The following is a 25,373-nucleotide window of genomic DNA, read 5'->3' on the forward strand; positions in this document are numbered from 1 at the left end:
TTCCACACGATACACAAAAATTAACTTTTTCTGACATCGGAGGAGCAAGAAAAAAGTTTCCCCAACGGGGTACTTAGCTTTGAGAAGAGAAGTAGAAAACTTCGGACCGACGACAATCAAACCATGTTGTCTTGAAAACGCCAACCAACAACTAGCAAACTGCTTTGCACCGCACGGCAAGAAAGACTGGAGAAGATGGCATCGGCTGTCAGCTTTATACCCATGCGCTCTGATGTCAGGGTACTAGCTGATACAGCCGACGCCGGACCCAGACTTTGATATTCTGGCCGACCTCGGGCTGCCTGCCGGCAGGAGTACCCTACAGTTATGACTGCAACAGTGAAACACGAACATCTGGTTGGGGCATCAACGACACAGGCTGTCCCTGGGGGGACTGGATGATGGGAGGACAAACTGAGCTGCGAGGGTGCGGGGGCAGAGCCTGAGGAAAGAGTGAGGGGTCTCAATCCTCCAGAAAGAACCCTCTCCACCATGAACACCGAAGGGGAACCGGCCTCTCTAAGACAGGTAGCCGGGACCCTCGGATCCAACGAAGGGATCAGTGCCGAAGCGGTCGGACCCAAGAGGACGGTATGCTCCGACCGCAAAGGAGCCAAAGACACACTCACCCCCCCTGGATCAGATGCCCAACTCTAGGCTCCGAGAGCTCGGATCTAAAACAGGATCTGATAAGCTCGAGGGCATGGCCGGCATAGAGGTAGCAATAACCATCAGCACCGACCCCCTGACTCCGGGGCTCCTCGGATCCGAAGACTTGGAAATCCGGTGGTGGATTGGAGAAGGAGCTATCAGTGCGAACAGTGGAGCTGAACTCCCCCCAGAGGGGGGGGGGGCAGCAACACTCCCATCTGCAGCTGAGTTTGCAAGAATAGACGCATCATCCGGTCCATATCTGCCTCTGAGATGCTGCGGGTAGATCTGGAGGAAGCCGCCAAAGCCAGCCGGGAGGGCCAATGTGATGACGACCACAAGGCTGGTCTGGTCCCCTCCTCCGGCAAGAAACGTGGCGAACGGAGCCATGGGGAGGAAGACTTGGAAACTCTCAAGGGAGAAGAGACAACTTCAGCGGGAGGGGCCGAGGGGTCCAGTTCGGCCTGCCGCTTGGGGCTTCTTTCTCTCTTTTTCTCTCTCTCACTCTCCCCTCTCTCTTTTTTGTCCTTCTTGGCCTCTCGTTCTCACTGAGACAAGGTGGGAGGGTGAGTCCCAGACAGGGGAAGAGGTCTGGCTGGCTGGGCAGCTGCAGCTGTCGCTACAGAGAGGGAAGAAGAAGAAGCTGACTCCGTGGGTAGAAAACCCACCAGAATCAGCTTGTTCCTCCTATCCCGTAAGGCTCGGGGGTTGAAGGCCGCACAGATCGGGTGGAACCCCCAAGCAGGTCACGCACTGAGTGTGACCATCTGCTGGCGACAGCTTATGGCCACACTCAGAGCACTTGGAAAAAGTCACTTTATGACTTTTGGCCATACTCTAGACATACACACACACCTGGAGGGAAAAGGGGCCTACTAAGGGATGGACAACTACCAAAGGTGAAGGGGGAGATAAAGGCTAGGGAGAATGGCCACCCGAATAAAAGAACTAATATACACACACAAAAAACTAGACTAAAAAAAAAAAGTTGGTAGTAAAACATTGCTACACTTGCCTGGAGCTCGATGAATCCCGTGTGCTTGGCAAAGCCACGGCAAATGAGATCTGAGGATTAGAAGGAGGTTGCAGTGTAGTATGGGTAAGGGGGAGGAGCTTGGAGCTCTGATCTTTTTGCTTGGTATGCTGCTGGCTCGGATCAGTGTCAGATCAGACACCCACAGGTTGCTGATCAAATGAAGTTAACTACTTCAGATGAAATATACTGTGATGTTGCCATAGTCAGAATCACCACACTTGAGGGGTGCTGATCTGGGCTGAAAAAATTCTTTATCTCATAAAACAGTGAAGGGTTCCTGTTATATTTACTTATCTTTCTTTGTACTTCAAGGTAACTGCAGCAAGCATAAAGGCAAATGTGCTTGGCCTTGTAAAGCCAGTGTTGCAAGTCCCTGCTGCTCTGAACGGATAATCTTAACCAAAGACCTGTGCACTAAATCAAAGTTAGTAAAGGCACATGATAGCTGGTACTTGGTTGAACCGCAATGGCAGCCTCTAATGCTGAAATGGCACAAGGCTTTACTACAATTGTGCACTCTACAAATTATAGTGTAGGGAAATAACAGCTGTAATGTGTGCGAGGTAGGTGCAGATGAAGATGACTTATTTGCTTGAACATCTTTGGTGAAGGTTTTTAGGCACTTGAACAGAGAAATGCATGTCCCTGTCATGGGGAAACTACCACACAAAATGTACTTTCCTCCATTAAAAAATATTACAGCTCTTACCACAATCTGAAAGTTCCAGCTCCTTTCAGGAGTACTTTTGACTCCTCCCTAAAGATATTACAACTTTTCCTTTATCTTTCCTGATGCCCCAGACTTGAACGGATACTTTTTCTTGTGTTTTCCTCTCTAGAGTGTCATTTTCAGTCAAATACAAACTGACAGCCTTTAAATATTACAGTCTAAACATGTACAGCCTTTGGTATTATGGAGTGTCCCTAAAGAAATAGCATCCTGGGTACAGTGGTGCTATTTGACTAGGACAACTGCATTTATTGTCTACCATAAGTTCACTTGTTCACAAATTTCAGGGACACAAACTCAATTCAACTGGATATATTCAAGAACCCACGAAGATACCTTAAGACTTGATGAAGAGAAAGAAATGGCCAACAATAGAAGCTCTCTGTGCAGCAAAATTGCTTTCCAGTGGCACTAGCAAAACAGACTGTTGGCACCCTGAATGGAGAGAAGATCTGGACAGAGTAAAGAAAACTGTGGTGTATACAAGGATAGTTCAATCCACCTACAACCCTCCATGGCACATGACATATGTAGGATCCTTGCAGCACAGATGCCTGCTATCTGGCCAGGAATCAGGAAATAATGTTTTTTGAGACTGGATTATTTATTTGAATTTATTAATATAGATCTATTTAAATTGATCAAATACCATTTTTGTCGACGTGCACAATGTCGAAACAAATTAATCGACATTATGCATGCCATCATGCTTCCCCTACGCATGCATGCAAAACTTTAAATACAGACAGCATAGTTTTTGGTGGGAGGGGGAAGGCCCCCTCCCGCCCTCTAATTATGATGCAACAATATGTTATTTATTATAGTTTGATGACTGGGATAGTCCACTGGGCCTGGAAGAGCCTGTTTTCAGTAGAGGCCCGAGGAGAAAAGCGCCACAGGATATAGACAATTTTACAATTGTTTTAAAAGTAAATAAAGTAGTAGAACAGTGAAAAATACAATTTGTTAAAAAAAAAAAAAAAAAAACAATTTGTTAAAAAAAGGTCATAACATTTCTAATCCTAGGTAATGATTTACAAAAGTGAGATTCATGTAGTCTAAACATATTAAAAGTACAGGCATTTCAGATGAAAAAAACAAGTAAAACATTTACGTACAAATAAATACAAGCTTTTTTGGAAGTTAGAAATATGAGGAGAGGACAGAGAGAAGGTGAGGTGGGAGAGGTAAAAAGTGGTATATAGTGGAGAAAGGGAGTGGGTTGGGGGAAGGTTATACATAAGAGTTGTACAGATTCTAGAGAACACTAAGCAATTAGAAGGTTCTAGATAAGAGAAGCAGAGTTCACAGTACGTAATTTAAGAGCTTGGTGGAATTAGTTTATGTAGAGGTACTGCACTGGCATTAGTAGCACTACATGAATTATTATTCAGTGCATAAATTAGTCAAAGTATGGGTGGTAAAGATGTATGTTAGCATGTACTGAAATAGTTTTGCCATAGTTAGGAAGTAAAAAGTAAATCAAAACTGTACCCTGATATTTTACCTCATCTGTTACAAGTTTTGATCAATGTTCTGACTTTGCAGAAACATTTCTCAGTCTTTAAATATATAATCTAAGTTGCCAGCACACTTGTCTCAAAATGAATGGAAATGTTGCTTATTCAAGATGTGGAGTAACACAGGAATGTCAGCTTGTGATCTGTAATCCCCCCCCCCCAATTTTGGTACCAAATACTTACAAAAGGGATCTGCTGCCCCAGTCCTAAGACATTAAATACAGCCAAATCTCAAAACAATGAACAAGGAAAATAAATAATGCACCAATTTGTGCAGCTTGGGAAACATTCATCACCCCATTTCAATGTCCTGCTATGCATGAAGTGCCATGCAGTCTGGGAAGACAGAACTGCTAAGGCTTCTTTGAGTATTGTATAAACTATGTTGGCAACTGTTTTGTTAAAAATGCTGCTTGGTAACCCATTGCAATTACAGATTTCTCTCATGCAACAGAATACCGGTGGACTTGCTGCCTCATCAAAAAAGGGGTGCATTTAAGTCTCTTCCTGCAGTGCCCAGTCTGTCCCAAATCTAGTTGGCAGTCAGACTTGAGTTCTGGGATCAAATACAATTAACAGTGTAGCAGCCCCACCAACCAACCAAAAGGAACATCTCATGGACAGTTCATTCATAATGTTGCCAGGCATTACCATAAAGAACTAAAGAAATGCAACTAAAATCAAACTAAACCCACACTGCCTAGTCTGAATGAAAATCTGACCAAAACATGGGAGTACAATACAATATCCCACTTGAAAACCTTGGTATTAATATTTTGGTGATCACCATTTTAACACTGCACTCAGATCTCACTGCATTCTAATGAAAAATCTTATTTTTAATAAATGTTGGTAAAGATGAAAGGAAACAAACATTCACCTATAACGGGAAAAAATATCATAGCCACTCAGTATTCAAACAGCAGAGTCCCTAAAACAGGATGTACGTTACTGCAATTTTATCATGAACTCTATTCTGGAAACTCTTCTACCACACTGTAGCCAAGATCATGGTAATGTCAGTACAATTCTAAAGCTTTTATTGTTCTGAGGAACTCTGCTTGGCAGTGAAGTTGAATAAGTTATAAGAGAGTTGTACTTCGTCATTTGAATTTCACTATAACTGGTACTCAATGATACTGTTCAGCTTACTGTTTTTATTTATATTCAATTTTATTTATAATTTATATTTTATATATATATATATATATATATATATATATATATATACACACACACACACACACATATACACACACTTTATATATTTTACATACATAGTACACATAGTATACATAAAAACACCCTTATTAAAAATCACTCAAGTCATAGGCACACCTGTATTGCTAGAAAACATACCATATTAACTTTTCCAATTTACACACATTACATGCTCTCTGCCTTTCAGTCCAATACTACATAAATCACACAAATATTGCCCTCCCTACACCTCCTGATAAATCATTTTGCATGCATCATCCCTATAAATGCCATTTCTTCAAATGGGGCTGGTTCAGACTTTGATTTCATTTTCTAGTAATTTTTGGCAGCCAAAAATAAAACAAGACCTTACTATTTCTAGTCAATTCAGATCCTTATCCCAGCTCAAAAAAATTCTTTAGTTATACCCATTTGCTCATCCAATATTTCTGACAGAGCACTTTGGAGGGTATTTTTTTTTTAAATCTGCCACCTTGTTGCACTCTCAAAAAACATGCCCCATTTACTTCTTTGCCATCATACCTCCAATAGTTATAATCTACCAAAGGTAAAATTCTTTGAAGTCTGCCTGGGTTATAACAATACCTGTGCAAACACAGTCAAGCAAAAATCCTAAACCTTCTGGACTTGGCTACATATTTGTGAGTCATACATGTATCCTTCCATTGTTCCCTTGCAAATTGCTTTTCTAGTTTCTTCCCAAGCTTTTCTTAGGTTCATAGGAGGTTACTAGGCTATTGGCCCTAGGGCCTTTATAAGCCTAGCCATGTTATACCCTTGTTCCCTTAATGACCAAGTTATATGGTCAGGATTTGTAGCAGGAGTCTATAATAATCACTGGCTGCTCTTATCCAATAGGGACAATGGTGACACCCCCCAGGGTAAATTTATGTTCTCCCATCGAGTTTTCTAAGTTACACTTAGAAAAGGTCATTGAGGAGCTCTTATGTGACCTGGGAGTTTGTTCCAATGGAGTAGCAGTCTCTGGGAAACTTATCTCTCTCTCAGTCATGTCCTGTTAATGTCACAGGCTAGGGTTATGATCCTCCTCTGACAGTCTTCAAATTATAATGTACTACTTTATACACCATAATAATTAACCCCTTTAATAGCATCTTCTGTTCTAGATTTGACTAGAAATTACTAGAGCAAGTCTTTCACGTAGGCCTTCCTATCCCTCTTTGCCTATATTCCGATAGCAATCTCTCAGAGGGAAGGCCCTCTATCCTGCAGACCAAACTTCTTGGCCTCATCCCACGCCATTACCTTTCCCTCTAGTTATTTGCTCCCAATACCTTGGTTCCTTACCAGTTTTCAGTAAATACCAACCCCTTCTTGCTTTTTTTTCTGTACCCCTTACTAGCAGTCATCCCCACTGGCAAAATCTCCTTTTTCCATACATATCTTGGCTAAGTTATTAGAATACTTTCTGCAACTGTATGGTAGTTATTCTTAAGAATCCAAAAGCAGACTTTCATTTTTAATCTACATTCTCCCCGCTTCATCATCCCTTTCCATTTTGAATTAGAACCTTCTGCATGCTACGTATATGAGCTTAAATGTGTAGCTGTAAAATATTACTTCAAAATCAGGCAATCCTAAACCACTGTTCTATTGGGAGGATCAACATATCCCACTTAACCTTACCCTCTTTCCCTCCTAAATTCCTTCTGTTGTCTGCAACCTTTCCTCTGATTGATATGCATGACCTGTGCATAAAACTAAAGGGATTACTTTTCACTGCCTGCATCTTACTATCTATCCATAGAGAGCTTCCAGTTTCTCAGTTTTTGTACAATCTTTTGTTTAATCTCTTCCAGAAATCCTTAGCTGCCATAACAAACATTTTTAGTCCATAGTCCTAAACACTTCATCTTATATAATGTTGACAAAAATATGGGTACTGCTGAACCAAGTCATGAGTGGGTATAATGTATAGCTATAGCCTTTGTTTAATCTTTAATAATTTTATATCCTAAAAAACGACAACACTGCAATATCCTTTTCTGTATTTATCAATTACAATATAATATATGCAAATAAAGTCAAATATCTTTATTACCGTGCCAGTTTTATGCTTGAATTTCCAGGCCCTATATTTTCTTTGGCAGTGGTTCCAAATATAAAGCAAATAAAGGGGAGGGTGACTTCCCTAACTGGTTCCTCTATTCAGACAACTTATCAGACAGAAACCCTCACACTTTTGACTCCCATCCTTCATATATCCTTCTAATTAACCTTATTACAAAAAAGGGAATCCAAAAGGTTCCACTGCCCTATTCAAAATCCCAGCTTACTCTGTTGAATGCTTTCTCTGTATCAAGACTCACCAACAGCAGTGAGCATCAGTATGTTCTTGCATTCTGCTTCCCTTATCCCAGTTATGTCATATGCTTGCCTCCCCTCCACAAAACCACACTGATCTACATCTATCAATTCTGGCAACACTTTTGCCCATACCAACAAAAAGAATAGCAAACACTTTAAAATCATAATGACAAAGAAAATCACCAGGAACAAAGCAGAGAAAGGCTCGAGCAATTCTGTCCAAGATTGCATAAACTCTCAGGATACTTAAACGATTTCAAACACAGTCCATATACTCTGTTTAAAAGGTATCTTTATTCCGTGCACATACAACAGTTGTATGTGCACGGAATAAAGATACATATGGACTGTGAATCGTTTTCTTTCATTATTTATAGCTGTTTACTGGGAACATTTGCTCTATGTGAATCTGTCTCTTATATTTTGGATTACTTTAAAATCATGGTTTTAAATTGAAAAGGGTCTACATGGAGGCTGGGTCCGATGGGGTTTTACCCTCTTTGGTTAATATGGCCACCACAGCTTTCTTCCAGGATGCTGGCACTTTCCTTTCTTTTAAAATACTATTAACCAAAATCTTCCAGTTACACTTTTTTCTCTCCTAACTTCCAAACATCCACAGGAATAGTCAGTTCCTGGGGACGCCCCTATAGATTAAGCATAGTTTTTATCTCATCTCCCCCTAAATTTAACTCAGTTGTTGAACTTCATCTTACTCTAATCTTGGCATGTCTTCAACAAACATTTCCTTCTGTGCTCTTTTTTGATTTCCACATTCCTCTGCTTTAGACATTTTCATAAAGTTTTTGAAATCTCTAAATGCCTCTATAGGATTTATAGTTTTGCTGGTCACAGACTCCCTAAGTTTGGTGATAATCCTTTCTATTTTTTGTTGCCTAAAGTGATGCTACAAAGTTTTTGTACTCTGGGGTTATCAAAACAGTTTAACAGCAATCTTTCTAAACTCTTGTATATTATCCAAACACTCCCTTATTTTCTCTTTACCATACTGCACTAACTAGTTCCTCTTGTTTGGACAGAGTCCTCTTATTCTGCAATACATTAACCTTTGTCAGTCCCTCTAAACAATTCCTACGATTTCTTAACCATAGCTTTTCTCTATTTATACACTATTTTTAAACTCTGGTTTCATTTTCTCACCTAGCTAGTGAGTGGGATTAAGTGCCAGTGGCTCATTTTTACGGCATTCTTTTTTTATTTTGTTTTTTTATGGGTGCATGATCTGAAGTAGTTATTGGATGTGTCAAAGCACTCAATTAAATGCACATGAACCCTTGAACTAGAATTTCTATCCTATCTAGCTCAGTTATTGCACCTTAGGAAATAATATAGTTCCTACTACCGAATTCACATCTTTCATATCAACATAATTTCAGACTTTTCTTCAGAAATCTACCCTTAGTTGCATTTTCCCCTCCACTCCCTCGATACATCTTCACTATTGCAAATCAAGTTTGAGTCCCCACCAATAAGCAATATTCCCTGCTGAAAGCTTTTAAGCTCAATAAACATCAGTTTTTGGTGAAATACATGCCAGCATAAATGCTCCTTCCTTGCCAAAAGCACTTTACTACCACAAATCTACCATTAGTCTTTCTCCCCTTTCATCACTAATGTATCTCCTCTAGCAGTCAGTAGTTATTCCCCTTTTACTTTGTCCCGGATATTCTACTGAATATCTATCTGAAATCCTTTGTGAAATTTACATACTCATTTTGTTTCAAATGTCTCTCCTGCAACACTATTGCACTGTGTGTTTCTTAATGGAATTCAATACTTTCCTTTTTGTCTAGACCTGTAAGGATATTTACATTCCAAGATAGTATGGATAAAATAGTCATGATAAAAATTCACTGCTACTACTACTTATCACACTTATTAAAATTTTTTGAATGTGTATTTCCAACTTTTGTCTTGCATGCTCACATTAATGTTTAGCAGACTATTCTTTTACACAGTTTTTTCTCGTCTCCATTGAAACCTAGTGCACATTTCTAGAGACTTTTTGCTTTAATGAAAACTTCAAACAAAAAAAAAGTAAAATTTCAGAACACCCCCCATCATCCCTTATTAACTTGGAACACACAAAATATGTGCACTTTTAACAAATGAGATGTAACCCTCTAGATACGGACAACTGATCCAAATCAATAGAAGCACCCACAGGCATAAACTAAAACTTAAGGTTACCTGTGCATGCTGGAGCCTGTATTCCCTCTTACACAGGATGCTGCCTGTTCTTTTCTTCTCTTTACTCCCTTCCCAGATGTATATATATATATATATATATATATATAGAGAGAGAGAGAGAGAGAAACCACTTGCATGCTTTCAGAAAATGAACTTTTAGCCCCAAGAAAAAAGTACAATGGCTACCTTTAAATAAAACTTAATGTATTCAATACAAGCATGCATAACTTAAAGCAGTGAATTTCACATCTGCCTGTTGACATTCCCAGATTACTACAATAAATTTGCTTTTGCTAGGTGTACAGCAAATAGCAATTTTCCAGAAACTCTTGTCTCCAATTTTTAATAATTTTTCCCTTCTGACAGTTTTGTCCAGATAAGCTCTTCCTGATGGTATGATTGCATCTTTACTAATATGGGTCTACACTGCTTTCTTATAGCCAGTTTTAGAGCACACAATGTGTCCTTTCAATTAAATCCTACTGTGGAACAAGTCCAAAATGCCCATTTGTGCCTTCATAAAATCAATACCAGTGTTCCCTCCAGTTTCTCTAGTAGAGCAGAAAATCTCAAGTTTTCCCTACCTGCTCTGTCCTTTAATTCTATCATTTCTTGAAACATCTCTTCTTGAGCAGTCTCATAGTCAGCTTTTTCACTTCAACCTCTGATTTTTGCAGCTTTATCAGTTCATCTGAATATGTTTAAAGCTTTTTTTTTTTGAGTTGATCTACTCCTTCGATGTTTGGTTTAGTTTAATCAGCTCTGAACATATTTGACTTATTTTTTCCTCTGGATTACTAGAAGCCATGTCTTGCACCAAAGCTGGAGCTTGAACTGCTTTCTGCTGAACAGCTGCAGGATTCTTCTTAATCAGACTTCTCTTCATCTCGTCTAGCCGACTTTCAGGCACTCAATTTCTTCTGTTGGGATCCAGGCAGTGTACTTTCTAGCCAGTGACTAAATTTACTAAGTGACAGAGTCCCTGGCCCTTGTTTTTCAGTTTTATTTTTCATACTAACAGAGCTGAAGTTAAGCTGTTGACCAGTGTGCAACCATCTTGGGGAAAAAAGGTATCATTTATTTTAATCAACTTCGAGTACATTTGATACCTGTAAAATTACTAGAAACCATCTATTGACCCAAAGCTGGTTTGAATTGCTTTTTGCTGAACAGCTGCAGGATCCTTCCCAATGTTTTCTCTTCACTTTTTCTGGCGGATTCTCTCAGGTTCTCCAAATTTCTTCTTTGCTGGCTTCCAGACAGTGGATTTATTAGACAGCAACTAAATTTTATCCAATTACCAGTTTCAATGGCGCTCCTTTTGCGCAGTTTGTTTTCACACTGGGAGAGTTGAAATTAAGCTGTTTATCAGTGTGCACCATCTTGGAAGTCCTTGTTCAGTTTACTGTTATGCTAAAATAATTGCCATGAATCCCAAGCCCTTAGCCTGAGACACTGTTGAAATGAATGTCTTAACTTCCAAAGCTTCAGAAAAGAGCAAAAGATTAGAAAGTCAAAAAGGAAGATGACCAAGACAAAAGAAGGCAGTGCCCACAGTGGCATAACATTTCTTAAGGGAAAATAAAGCTGCAGAAGGGATTTACAGCAAGGGAAAAAGAAACATGGAAGTACTTACCATAATTCAAAAATAAAAAGGCAATGGTGTACACAGCTACTGAAGGGAAAAAGCCGCACTCACTGAAGAAAAAAAATGAAAAAAAGTGAAGGAGTTGCAACAATTGGTGTGGCTAAGCAAACAATTTATCTTACCTTAAAAGAAATGGATCCATTCTTGAAAAGTCCTGCTGCAGAGACATTACGGCCACTGAACTCTGCTGTCAGTGTTGTGTGGTTAAGAGTGGCATTAACATCTTCCCAAGTGAAGTCTGCCAGGTTATACGGTGGGAAGATTTTGTCCGCCATTGTGACATTGGCTGTGTTTTTGACGTCGTCATATTCAAATACCTGAAAGTAAACTCTGCAGTGTTACAGCTGGCCAAACAGCCTTACCAAAATAATTCCTGTCCAACAAAGAGGCTACCCACCAAATAAACATTCCTTGTTACTGGGAAGAAAGGCCAAAAACAATGCACAAACTACTACAAAGGCCCAAGTGGATGGACAAATTGCAACCCTCAGTCTTGCATCAAATTACTTGCATTTAACAGATAAGGCTAAAAAAAAAAAACAAACAAGGAAATTGACCAATTAAATTTTCACTTCAATTCAACATAGAACTTCATCAAATCAAAACATAATATGTTAGTATAATTAACCCCTTATCTCAGCTCAAGTTTAAAGTTGTTCCAAGACTAACACCATAAAAATCTATGCCCAGATTTCTGGTTCTGTGCTTAGTTGTATACATCAAGCTTTAGTATAGCCTAGCAAGAATACTATCTTATCTTCCAAGGGTAAGCCTAGCACATTTTGCACTACGAGTGTTATTATAGGGCATCTAATCTATCTCATGGACTATGGTATACTTGCAGGTCTGCAGCTTCTAAGACCTACACAGCAAGATGCATGCAAGCAAAGAGTGGCTATCAACTGTTAAAACTATAACTACAATAAAGACTATAAAGTCGAGATCCTTTTCTGACCATTTCCAGAAAAAAGTACAAATTGTAGTCACCATTTATCAACCTTCTAAGGGAGTTGGTCCACTGGACCTTTTCAGCCTCTCCCCAAACCATCTGGCACAATATGGAAGCATACTGTGGAAAAAATCAACTAAAATCATAAACCTAGTTATGGCAATAAACGCAACATTAAGAGCATAATTATAACTAACAATATCATTTAAACAGCATGAAAACTATGTGCATGATACACATGGGATAACTCCTGAGATGAGACAGCTAAATAGCATTTTAATAATGCTATGTGTATACCCTTTTTCACTAGAATGAGAAATCATGGAATGCCCTAGTTAACATGCAATCTTTATTATAAAAAAGGCAACTAAGGGTGCTACTTTCCATTGCCTAGGATTTGCTGCGACACCCAGATGAGAAAGAGAAATACAGAAACTATGCTGAATTAATCATGAATTTTGATTGGATGCAGACATTTAACAACACTAAACAGTAAACCAAATACTGTCCCACACAGATAAAACAGATTTCAAAGTACATGAACTATTCCAATTACTTCCACTTGCTTGGAAGAACTTGCTAATTTAAATCATTTCAAAAATTTCTTGATGTGATGTTCATGATTTTGGATTTATTGGAAATAGGAACAAACCACTTTCAGGCACTAAGGCTATATAGGAAAAGTACAGTTTTGTACCTACCATAAATGTAGATGTTCGAAGATCCACATTGCTGCAGTCCTGACACTTGGGTAGTCCGCTGTCCACGGTCGGCCCGAATATCAAAGTATAAGGCTGACGTCGGTCAGGGCGCATTTAACTGACGTCAGGACGTCAGGGTACAAATGCGCATGACCGACGTCATATCCTCAGTCTTTTCTTGCCCCAGATGTCAGAAGACCTTAAAAATAAAGGTCAAAACCAAAAGACAGCAAACAAATAACCAACCACCCTTGCACTAACTATATGTATAATATATATACAATATACACAATATGTACAACCCAACCCACACAACCACCTCCAACTACAGAGGGGAAGGAGGGAGGGTAAATTGGACTGCAGCAATGTGGATCTTCAAACATCTACATTTATGGTAGGTACAAAACTGTACTATGTTCTTCATCTCACATTGCTGCAGTCCTGACACTTGGGTAGAATCCCAAAGCAGAGGTAAGGGAGGATGGCTAACTATAAGGAAGCAGGAGCTGCCAAAATGCCCTGCAAAACCGCAGTGGCAAAACCAGCCCTGGACTTAGAGTAAAGTGGCAGGTGATAATGCCTAGAGAAAGTATGCACAGAACTCCAAGTAGCTGCCTCCAAAATATCCTTGGTTGCCACTCCCTCAAAAAGCTGTTGAAGTGGCAGTAGCCCTAGTGGAATGAGGCCTAATCCCAGCTGGAACCTCCTTGCCATGATGGGAATAACAGAAAGCAATGCAAAACCCAATCCACTTAGAAATAGTTTGTTTTGACACAGGCTTGCCCTGAGAACTCAAAGCAAAAGAAACAAACAACTGCTGAGACTGCCTGAACCCTTTAGTTCTGTCCAAATAATAACGCAACTGCCTGTGTACATCCAAAGTGTGCAAAATCTTTTCTCCCTTATTTTGGGGATTTGCATAAAAGTAGGCAAATGAATAGTCTGGTTTAAAGCCACACTAGAAACCACCTTAGGCATAAAGGAAGGATTAGTACGTAATGATACCCTATCCTTATGGAAAATCAAGAAAGGCTCAACTGCCATAAGGGCCTGTAATTCAGAAACCCTTCTTGCAGAGGTAATGGCCAACAAAAAAGCAGTCTTCCATGATAAATATTTCAACTCAGCAGTAGCTGCAGGCTCAAAAGGTTGTAGAGTGAGTTTCTCCAACACAAAATTGAGATCCCAAGCAGGAGTAGGAGCTCTTCGTGGGGGTCTTATATTCTTTGCCCCTCTAAGAAATTGCTTGAACAAAGGATGAGAAAACAATGGCGGGTCGCAATCATAGTGAGCTGAAAGTGCTGCAGCATGAACTTTAATAGAAGAGAAAGACAAACCTTTGTCTAGTAACTCAGTAAGATATTGAAGAGCCACACACAAATTAGGCTCAGAAACATCAAAATCTTTTGCTGCACTCCAAAATAAAAATCTCTTCCATTTATCAGCGTACACTTTCCTTGTACTAGGCCTTCTAGCTTCCAAAATAACATTCAAAACTTGCTGAGGAAGTGGAGGCCCATTATGGTTCAAAACAGAATATGCCAGGCTGTTAGGTGCAGAGAGTGAAGCTTGACATTGAGCAAATGGCTGTCCTCCTGTGACAACAGGTGTGGAATCGAAGGCAAAGGCCATGGAGGCTTCCGTACTAGACTTCTCAGTAATGGGTACCAGTGCTGTCGAGGCCAATCTGGAGCTATTAAAATCATCCTTGGCTTGTCCTGTCTGACCTTCAGAAGTACCTTTGGGAGGAGAGGCAGAGGTGGAAAGGCATACACATGAAGATTGCTCCAATTGAAAGAAAGAGCATCCACTCTCCAAGCTGTGGGATGAAACCTTTTGTGCAAAACTTTGGCAGCTGATGGTTTAGTGGAGAAGCGAACAGATCTATGTCTGAGTCCCCATGACACTGTCAATTTCTGAAATACATGAGGATCCAATTTCCACTCGTGGGGATCCATAATTCGTCTGCTCAACACATCTGCTAAGGAGTTCTGTGCTCCTGGCAGAAACCTTGCCTGAAGATTGAGCTGTAAACTGAGAGCAGTCTCCCACAAAATCATTGCTTGCCTGCATAGAGGATAAGAATGCGTTCCCCCTTGCTTGTTGATGTACCACATGACAGTTGTGTTGTCTGTTAGAATCAACACCTGTCCTGGAAGAAGGAAATCCTTGAAAGCTATTAATGCAAACTGGACTGCTAACATCTCCTTCATGTTGATATGTAGATGTTGTAGTCTGACAGGCCACTTGTTTTGTATCCACTTTCCATTTAGATGAGCTCCCCAAGCTTTGTCTGAGGCATCTGTCGTTAAAATCTGACTTGCCTCTGGCCGGGTCACGGAGAGTCCCTTGTTTAGGTGACATTCCTGAGCCCACCACAAAAATTCCTTCTGAATGCAAGGTATTATTTGAATGACAGTGTCCAGATCCTGGCAGTGCTGTGTCCATACATTTTTGAGATACCATTGTAGCTTCCTCATATGCAGTTTGGCATTGGGAAGCACCAGAATACAAGATGCCATGAACCCTAAGGCTTGAAGGACTGTCCTTGCAGTCAGCCCGGACTGATGAGATAGTTGATGGAAGTAAAGGGATAGACTCTTTTGTTTGTCCGGGGTTAAAAAGGCCATCTGGGCTGCTGTATTCAGTCTCACACCCAGAAAGCACATGTCTTGAGAGGGTACTAGACTGGACTTTATTTCGTTCACAGAATACCCTAGGCATCTTAGCACTGCTATCACATATTCCAAATGATGAAGAAGCTCTTCCCTTCCTTGAGCCAGAATTAGGCAGTCGTCCAAATAAGGATAGATCTGTATTCCTTTTAGTCTGAAGAAAGCTATCACTGGAGCCAGAACTTTCGTGAACACTCTGGGCGCAGTAGATAAGCCAAAGGGCAATGCAGAGAACTGATAGTGAGAAATCCCAGCTCGAAAACGCAGATACTTTCTGCAACTGAGTCTGATAGGAACATGAAGGTAAGCTTCCTTGAGATCCAAAGTTACCATCCAATGATCTTTGCTCAGCAGAGGTAAAAGCCGCTGCAACGTCAACATTTTGAACTTGGGAATGTCCAGATAAGTGTTGAGGATAGATAAATCCAAAATTGGTCTCCACGTGTTCCCCTTCTTTGGTACTAGGAACAGGCGAGAATAAAATCCTAGGCCCACTTCTGGCAGAGGGACCGGCTGTATGGCCCCTAGTTGGAGCAACAGAGAAACCTGTTTGTGAGCCTCTATTCTTTGTTGAGGAGGAACGTCTGGCATGCCTTTGAAAGGAGGCAAGGTATGGAAATAAAACCTGTAGCCGTGGTGTATGATATCCAATACCCATCTGTCCTGGGTAATTAAACTCCAATTTTCTTTGAAAAGTGCCAACCTTCCTCCCAAAGGTGCTGCCAGACGAGCAGGCTCTGGCAGCTGAAAAGGTAGGTCATTGGGTCTGCTTACGAAAGGACTGACCCCTGCCCTCACCGAAGCCTGTGCAGGAGAACTCCTGTTCTAGGCCTGAAAGAGCCCTGAGAGCTGCCCTTACCACGCCTAGATCTACCCCTAGACTGGGAAACATAAGAAGGATACGTCCACCCCTTAGTAGGCCAATTTCTACTAAACTTTGGAGGCTGGACCTGCAAAAAATATTTAACAGTCTGCATAGACTTAGCCTTGTCTTCCATTTTCTTCAAGACTGTCTCAACAGGAGGACCAAACAACACGTCAGATTGTAAAGGAGCATCTAAAATCCTTGTTTTAACATGTTCAGACAAATTTTGATCCCTCAGCCAGGCGTGCCTGCGAAGAACAGTCCCAGTGGCAGCCACCCTAGACGAGGCCTGTACAGCATCAAAACCACATTGCAAAGAATGCTTACCCACCTGTTCAGAAACATGTACTAAATCTTGCAACTCTTTACAATCAATACCTACTGCCAGAGCATCAACCTTAGACTTCAATTGTGAAAGGAGATAGTTTTGGTATTTCAACATGTGAAACTGGCAATTCAGAGCCCTCATAGCAAGAGTGGAAGAAGTATAAACTTTCTTTCCCCATCTATCCAAGGCCCTAGCCTCCTTGTCTGTAGGAACCGGATTCTTAACAACAGAAGCCTTAACACCCTTAGGCCCCTGGCTAACAGTTTCTGGGTCTGCCCTAGGACTCTTAAAAAGATACATATGAACTTCAGGCACCCTGTAATACCTATCTGGCTTAACAGGAGCAGGAGGCAAAGAATCAGGATTAAGAGAAGCTTCTGTAAAAACATCTTCCACCACATCCAAAACAGGAGGTATAGCCAAAGGCCTATGCTGGGGTAAAAACAGAAATTCCCTAAGCCGTTTCCTGGAATCGGAGAAGTCCTGACCCTCCCACTTAAAATGCTCCCTCATGGAATGAAGAGTTTCTGAAAAAGAAAAATTATCAGGAGGAGTAGCAGAAGGAGTAGAATCATCCACATCAGAATCAGAATAAGGAGAGTACTCCTGCAAGTCTTTAGCCGAAGACTCTGAAACATCTGAAGCTTGCTCAAAACCCCCCAGCTCAGGCTCCACCCTAGGTCTCTTAGCAGGAGGGGGCATAGAACCCCTAATCAAAGTAATCAAATCTTCTGCCATTTTAAGCATATGCTTCTTGGGCATAGTACCTGAAGAGCTAGGGGTAACACCAACTGAAGCTAAACCTGGCCTGCCCCTGGGAGAAGCCTTAGAAACAGGAGGAGAGGGCATAGCCACCTTAGGAAGTGAGGGGAGTATAGTAACCTGAGAAGCCCCCTCAGCCTGACTTGCCTCCTCAGAACGCCAACCGGCACTTGCAATGCTGCTTCTGCATCGGACCATGCGGCAAAAAAGACTGAGGATATGACGTCGGTCATGCGCATTTGTACCCTGACGTCCTGACGTCAGTTAAATGCGCCCTGACCGACGTCAGCCTTATACTTTGATATTCGGGCCGACCGTGGACAGCGGACTACCCAAGTGTCAGGACTGCAGCAATGTGAGATGAAGAACATCTTTTCCTTTGCAACAGCCTAGGTTTTCACATCTCCATTACACCAAAATATGGAGAATTTCAAACAAAGTTCTTCAGCATAATTTGATAAAAAAAGCCAAGTTTATTTACTAAATACAACAAATGCATGCTAATATGGCATGACACTGTAGGTTACCTTTAAAAAAATACAGAATTGAGACCAATACGAAAAAGGTAGGTTGAAAAAAAGAGCAACATGTGTTTAGTATTGTCATGCACATTGTAATAAGTAATTTCACAGAGGGAAACAAAAATGTCTGAGACTTACAGAAAAATGTGGCTGGTCAGTCAGAGCGTATGTTTGAGTTAGTCAATTGCTTAAAACAGGAGAACACCCCCCCCCCCAAACTTTTTTTTTTTTTAACATTTTGTAACAGCTTTATCCTGAGCTACTACTGAGTGGCAAATTCTTATACTGCTTCTAAGAGAGTCAGGAATATGGCATATACAGAGTAGTTTTAATTGATTACAGAACAGATACAATGTTACTATACAGAGAATCATGTACACAAGTTAAGCAGCTGAAGATGTGCACATAACTGCACGTTGATGAGTAAATGCAGTGCTATTCTGTCTAGAGGGGAGAAAAAAATCGGATCCTATTAGATTTTATTTGTAAGTCACCAAGACGTTTCTCAGATGCATAACTTGTGGGTGTGGGGGGGGGGGGTCCTAGCTGTGGCTGCAAAATGTTTTGCCTATTGATGTTCTACCCTCAGGAGTGATGAAATGGGATACTGTATGGCAGCTGTAAAGGATCCCACTTGGTTATGAAAGTCAGACCTATGTACTTGGAAGAGGATAACTTCAGTTCTTTACTTTAAGAAGTAGCCATACTTATTAACTAGCCCTGATTTTGTTTCATAATTTTGCCATGTCCCACAATATTTTTGCATTTCAGGTACAATACTGAATTAGTTGGCTAATAACGCCAGAGTTGTATACCACTCACTGTTCAGAAAAAGCATGTTGATGCAAAATCAGTTGCTCTACCATACATAAATTAGGCCTTTTTTCCATTTTTGGCTTTGTCCAGAACTCCTGAACAAAGCAGCTGCCAGGTTATGTAGGTATTTATAGTTTTTGTGGTGTGCTGAATGATAATTTATTTTTTGCATTTAGTATAAACTTGTGCAGCTAGTCAGAACCATTTAGTTTATAATCTACAGATGATGCAATTGCTTTGTGGTAAGTACAGAGTCAAAACAACACAAGATCACTTACGTAAACAAGGTTGAATAATTTGAGGTCAGTAGGTAGGTGATGAATTAAAAGGCTGAAAAGAATGAGGCCTATAATGTACAAAGCTAGTGGGTTGGGTTACCTGATCCGGAAAGCTACATTTTTTGGTAGTGACATCTACTGTACCTTTCAAGAGGCAGTAGTGGAGTTAAATATAATGCCAAGACATTTGCAGTTACCTACACATATTTGATAAGCCAGATCCTGGCATCAGTTTTGATGTTGGAGGAAAAAGATGCCAATTAGGCTAGGACCAACAAAAGAGCAACCAAAGACTATGTGAGCAGATTACATAAGGAATATCTAGAGAAAAAGCCAGTGTCAGATAGTGAAAATGAACAGGGAAAGGTTAAAAAAATTTGGAACAGACAGGCTACAGAAAATTTCCAACTTTACTTGGCAAAAAGTTGATGTAAATACTTTTACATTCTGGTCAGTCTCATGAAAATGTTTCTTACAGTATGTGGTCTAAATTTAGAGATGTGCAGATAGGGAGCAGACCACTCCCACTGGGAGAATAAGTTCTGGAAAGCAGCCACTGAAACCAAGTAATGTGGCCAAAATTCAGTTACTGGTTAACTAGTGCACTGCATGAATTGTTAACTAAGAAATCTTAAAAACATGAGAGAATTAACTGGAAGACAAACCTCTTTCGGGAAAGATGCTTACTGCTATTAAAAAAAAAAATCAGGATTCAACAATTTGGAGAAAATGACAAATTACATTTAAAGTTGCTTAAAATAAGCAAGAGACACTGGAGAACTACATATCAGTAGAAGCTGTTCCTGGCATAACTGTGGCAGAATGGCAAAGTATTATCAATTGAGTACATCACAGTAGTTGTATAAAATGGATTACTCACAGCACACTATGCATAAATGAAGTGAGTTTTTACCTGCAATCAGAGGATGTCAAGAGGCAGGGGTGAGATTCAAGTTGCTAAACCCAGATGTCTTCAGAATATATTTTTCCAAAGCAGCAAAGACATTCTTGGATGTAGAGCAGGCAAAGGAATAAAAAAAGTTTATCTAGCAAAACGTGAAACAAGTTTAAAGGGATTCGGTTTTTCATTTAAAAATATGGTACAAATGCGAGAGAAATGGGAAAGCAGTAATACGAACTATAGGGATTATTGAAGGCCTAAAGCATTGCAGATGAACGGCAAATGTACGGAACAAGATCAACAGCAATGGAGTGCAAAGAAAAACATAAGTATGTGGATAATATGCAGAAATAAAGAAAGGTTGCTATTTAATAACAACCCTAAAGCACAAACTTACACAATGACTTGGGCAACACAAAACATAAAAAGCTGTTGCCAAGCTATGGGGGCTTATGACTACAAAAATAAACCAAACCAGAGACCCTACAGGAGGTATCAGATATGGGAAATTCTATGAAGATCTGTACTGAGGAAAGGAGGAAAGTACAGTTTTGTACCTACCATAAATGTAGATGTCCGATAGGAATGCATCTGCAGTCCTTACAAATGGGTTGTCCTGTTGTCAGGCAGCCCTTCGGTCGGCCGGATTCCAAAGTCTGGGTCTGGCTTCGGCTGGTGTCGCGCTTCACCCGACGTCATAGCTGCAGTTTTTCGGGTATAAAGGCATCAGCCGACGCCATTTTCCTCAGTGTTTCTTGCCCCAGATGCCAGGTGCCCTCTTGGATGGCTAAATTTGGATAAATGCCAATGTTTCCAAATAGTAGAGAGCAAACACATAAAATAAGCATGTATGTACATATATACAAACAAATACACCATAATAGATCCCCAAGCTAGCTGAAGGATGGCAAATACCTAGGAGTACCACAGAGGGGAAGGTGGGTGGGTAATCCTGACTGCAGATGCATTCCTATTGGACATCTACATTTATGGTAGGTACAAAACTGTACTATGTCCTTCAAGGATGCATCTGCAGTCCTTACAAATGGGTAGAATACCATAGCTAAACTAGGGGAGGAGGAAAAAGGAGAGATTATGGTGTAGTTAGGATCCCTTGCAAAACAGCAGTGGCAAAACCTGCTCGGGATCTAGAGTATAAAGGTAAATTGTAATGCTTGGCAAATGTATGCACGGAGGTCCAAGTAGCAGCCTCTATAATGTCCTTGGTAGCCACTCCTCGTAAGAAAGCTGTGGTAGTGGCTGTAGCCCTTGTGGAGTGAGGCCTGATGTTCTCTGGAATTTTCTTTCCATGATAGGAGTAACAAAATCTAATGCAATTTCCTATCCATTTGGAGATTGTCTGTTTTGAAATTGGTTTTCCTTCCTTTCCTGTTGCATATGCTACCAGAAGCTGGTCAGTTTTTCTATTGGACTTGGTCCTGTCCAGGTAGTAGCGTAATTGTCTATGTACATCCAAGGTATGCAACAGTCTTTCTCCCCTGTTCTGTGGGTTGGGGAAGAATGTAGGTAGGTGGATAGCCTGATTTAAAGACACTCTGGATACCACCTTAGGCATAAATGTAGGATTTGTTCTCATGGACACTCTATCTTGATGGAAGATCAGGAAGGGTTGCACTGCCATTAATGCCTGTAGTTCAGAGACCCTTCTTGCTGAGGTGATTGCCAGCAGGAAAGCAGTCTTCCAGGATAAGTATTGTAATTCTGCTGTTGCTGCTGGTTCGAAGGGGGGAAGTGTCAATTTTTCTAGCACAAAGTTCAAGTCCCATGCTGGCAATGGTGGTTTCCTGGGAGGTTTTTCATTTTTAATTCCTCTCAGAAACTGCCTGAGCAGAGGATGTGAGAAGACAGGAGGATCCAAGCTGTATTCTGCTGAAATAGCTGATGCATGTATCTTGATGGAAGAATAGGATAGGCCTGTATGGAAGAGCTCTGCCAAGTACTCCAGGATGTTGGCTATGTTTACCAGTGCCACATCTTCTCCCTTTGCAGTACTCCAAATGAGATATCTTTTCCATTTTGCTGCATAATTCTTTCTTGTTGAAGGTCGACGAGCCTCAAGGATTATGTCTTTAACCCTTTGGGATAAATTTGGGTTAATTGTTCTTATGTAATGTTCCAGGCAGTTAGCTGCAGAGTTTTCAGGTTTGGATGCAGGATGTTGTAGTTGTTCTGTGTTAACAGCAATGGGATCAGGGGCAGTGCCCATATTTGTTCCCGGGACATGCTCCTCAGTAATGGGTACCAATGTTGCCTTGGCCAGTCTGGAGCTATCAGAATGATCCTTGGACGTTCCTCTTTGATCTTCAAAAGCACCTTGTGCATCAAAGGAAGTGGTGGGAATGCGTATGCTGTCAGGGTTTTCCAACTGAAAGATAGGGAGTCCACCTTCCAAGCAAGTGGGTGGTACGTCCTTGTGCAGAATTTCTTTAGCTGGTGATTGAGTGGGGATGCAAATAAGTCTATTTGTGGTAATCCCCATTCTCTTGTGATGGCTTTGAAGATGTCCGGATGCAGCATCCATTCGTGGGCATCCGTGGTAGTTCTGCTTAATATGTCTGCTAGAATGTTTTCTTTTCCCGGTACAAAAATTGCTTGTAACTGAATGTTGTAGCTCAGAGCCACATCCCATAGGTCCAGTGCCAGTCGGCATAGAGGGTATGAATGTGTGCCTCCCTGTTTGTTGATGTACCACATAACTGTGGTGTTGTCTGTCCTTATCATCAACTGACCTTCTTGGAGAAATGGTCTGAATGACTGGATTGCCAATTTTACTGCCAGCATTTCCTTTAGATTTGTGTGTAGGCGCAGCTGGTCTTGAGTCCATAAGCCTTGTATGCACTTGTCCAGCATGTGTGCCCCCCAACCGAGGTCGGAGGCGTCTGTTGTGATGGTTTGGCTTGGTTGACTGTTGCAGAAGGGCAATCCTGTGTTTGATTGACAGGCCTGAGCCCACCATAGGAACTCTTGTTTCAGGCATGGGATTATTGGAATTTTGGTTTCTAGGCTGTGCTTGTGTTGAGACCACAAATTCTTTAGGTACCACTGTAGCTTTCTCATATGCAGTCTGGCATGAGGGACCAGAATTATGCAGGATGCCATGAAGCCTAGGGCTTGCAGTACTTTTCTTGCAGTTAGATGGTTCTGCTTTGTTAATGCCAAGAAGTAGAGAGGTAGTTGCTCTTTCTTTTCTGCAGCTAGGAATGCCATTTGTTTTGATGTGTCCAGCTCTGCACCCAGAAAGGTTATTCTTTGGGATGGAATCAGCCTTGACTTTTTTATATTGACTGTATATCCCAGTGCTTGCAGCAGGTAAATGACTCTTTGTAAGTCTTCTGTTAGCTTGCTTTTGTTGTCCGCTTGTATCAGGCAGTCGTCCAGGTAGGGGTAGATTTGGATTCCTGAAGTCTGCAATGAGCAATTACTGATGCCAGGCATTTCGTGAACACTCTGGGCGCAGTAGATAAGCCAAAGGGCAATGCTGAGAATTGATAATGCTCTGATCCTGCAAGAAATCTGAGGTATCTTCTGCAATTTGGTCGTATGGGGACGTGCAGGTATGCCTCCTTGAGATCTAGAGTTACCAGCCAAGACTCCTTGCCCAGCATGGGAAGAAACTGCTGTAGGGTCAGCATTTTGAATTTTGGAACAATGAGGAATGTGTTTAAAGCGGACAGGTCGAGAATAGGCCTCCATTTGCTCTCTTTTCTTGGTACCAGGAAGAGTCTGGAGTAAAATCCCTTTCCTTGTTCCATAGATGGTACCTTTTCCACAGCTCTCATTCTTAATAATTGAGATATTTGCTTTACAGCCTCTGCCCTTTGAGTAGGTGGTAGGTTTGGCATTCCTCTCTTTCCTGGTAGAGTATGGAAATGGAACCTGTAACCTTGGTCTATAGTTTGCAAAATCCATTTTTCCCTTGTGATGCAATGCCAGTTCTTTGAAAATAAGGTTAGCTTTCCGCCTAAGGGTGCTTCCAGTTGTTCCCTGGTAGGCGGTGCCACAGCCAAGTCACTGTGATTGTGTTGTTGTAGTGGTGGTGGCTGCATCTGTGCCTCGCTGGTTGTTACCCTGCCACTGGCGTCCCCTGTAGGCACCCCTGGATTGGTTTCTGCCTCTTGAACGCCTATTCCTGCCTCTCTGTGTCTTAGAGGAGTCCGGAAAGGACCAATTCTTGGAGGGCCAGTTCCTGCTAAACCTTGAAGGTTGAACCTGTAAGAAATCTTTCACTGTTTGTACAGATTTCGCCTTCTCTTCCATCTTTTTCAGTACCTGCTGTGCAGGAGAACCAAATAAATTGACCTTGTCCATGGGTGCATCTAAAAGCTTTGATTTGACATGGTCTGGTAATGCCTGCTCTTTCAACCATGCATGTCTCCTGATAATTGTGCCAGTCATGGCTGATCTAAAGGAAGCCTCCAGTGCATCATAGCCACATTTTAAAGAATGGTTACTAACCTGCTGTATGTTATGTACCATTTCCTGAACATATTTCTTATCTAAAGATTCTTCAGAGGACAGCTTTTTAGTTAACTGGTCTAGCATAAACTCTTGATATTGAATCATATGAAATTGACAGTTCAAAGCTCTAGCTGACAGAGTAGCAGAAGTGTAAACTTTTTTACCCCATCTCTAAGGACCTGGATTCCCTTTCAGAGGGGAGGGGGTTTTTAGCAGATGTAGTTGCTACAGCCTTAGGGCCCTGGGAGATAGTCTCTGGATCTGCAAAAGGAGCCTTGTATAAATGGTGATGAGTGTCCGGGACCCTGTAGAACCTATCGGGCTTAGCAGGGGCCGGAGGTAATGAATCAGGAGCAGTGCAAGCATCATTAAATGCATCATCTACAACAGAAAGAACTGGAGGTATAGCTAAAGGCCTATGTTGTGGCAAATGTAGAAAGGTTCTAAGCCTTTTCCTGGAGTCTGAGAAATCTTGGCCCTGCCACTGAAATTGTTCCCTCATAGCATGCAAGGTTTCCCCAAAGGAAAATTCCTCAGGTGGAGAGGCTGAAGGTATGGACTCTTCAGCATCAGAGTCTTCGTAAGGGGAATAAGGAGCCTCAGGAGGGTCTGTATGTTCTGAGTCATCAGAGGAATCATCTGTGGATACTGGCTCTGGGGGCTCTGCTCTAGGCCTCTTCTCTGGAGGAGGATGAGTGGTCCTGTCTGGATGAGGCTGGGATCCACGAATTAAAGAAATGAGATCCTCTGCCA

The 25,373-nt window shown here is 41.3% G+C and overlaps 1 protein-coding gene across 1 annotated transcript in view; it reads right to left on the minus strand.

Moving 5' to 3' along the window:
* Nucleotides 1–25,373, minus strand: part of LOC122808782 (glycosylated lysosomal membrane protein) — a 429,002-nt gene that overhangs the window by 141,028 nt on the left and 262,601 nt on the right. The window contains exon 3 of the mRNA XM_044079816.1: nt 11,468–11,662. Within this exon, the coding sequence (XP_043935751.1) occupies nt 11,468–11,662 (195 nt within the window). The remainder of the gene's footprint in view (nt 1–11,467; nt 11,663–25,373) is intronic.

The sequence above is a fragment of the Protopterus annectens genome, chromosome 8.part0, assembly GCF_019279795.1.
Source record: "Protopterus annectens isolate FY-2018-M chromosome 8.part0, PAN1.0, whole genome shotgun sequence".
NCBI lineage: Eukaryota > Metazoa > Chordata > Ceratodontiformes > Protopteridae > Protopterus > Protopterus annectens.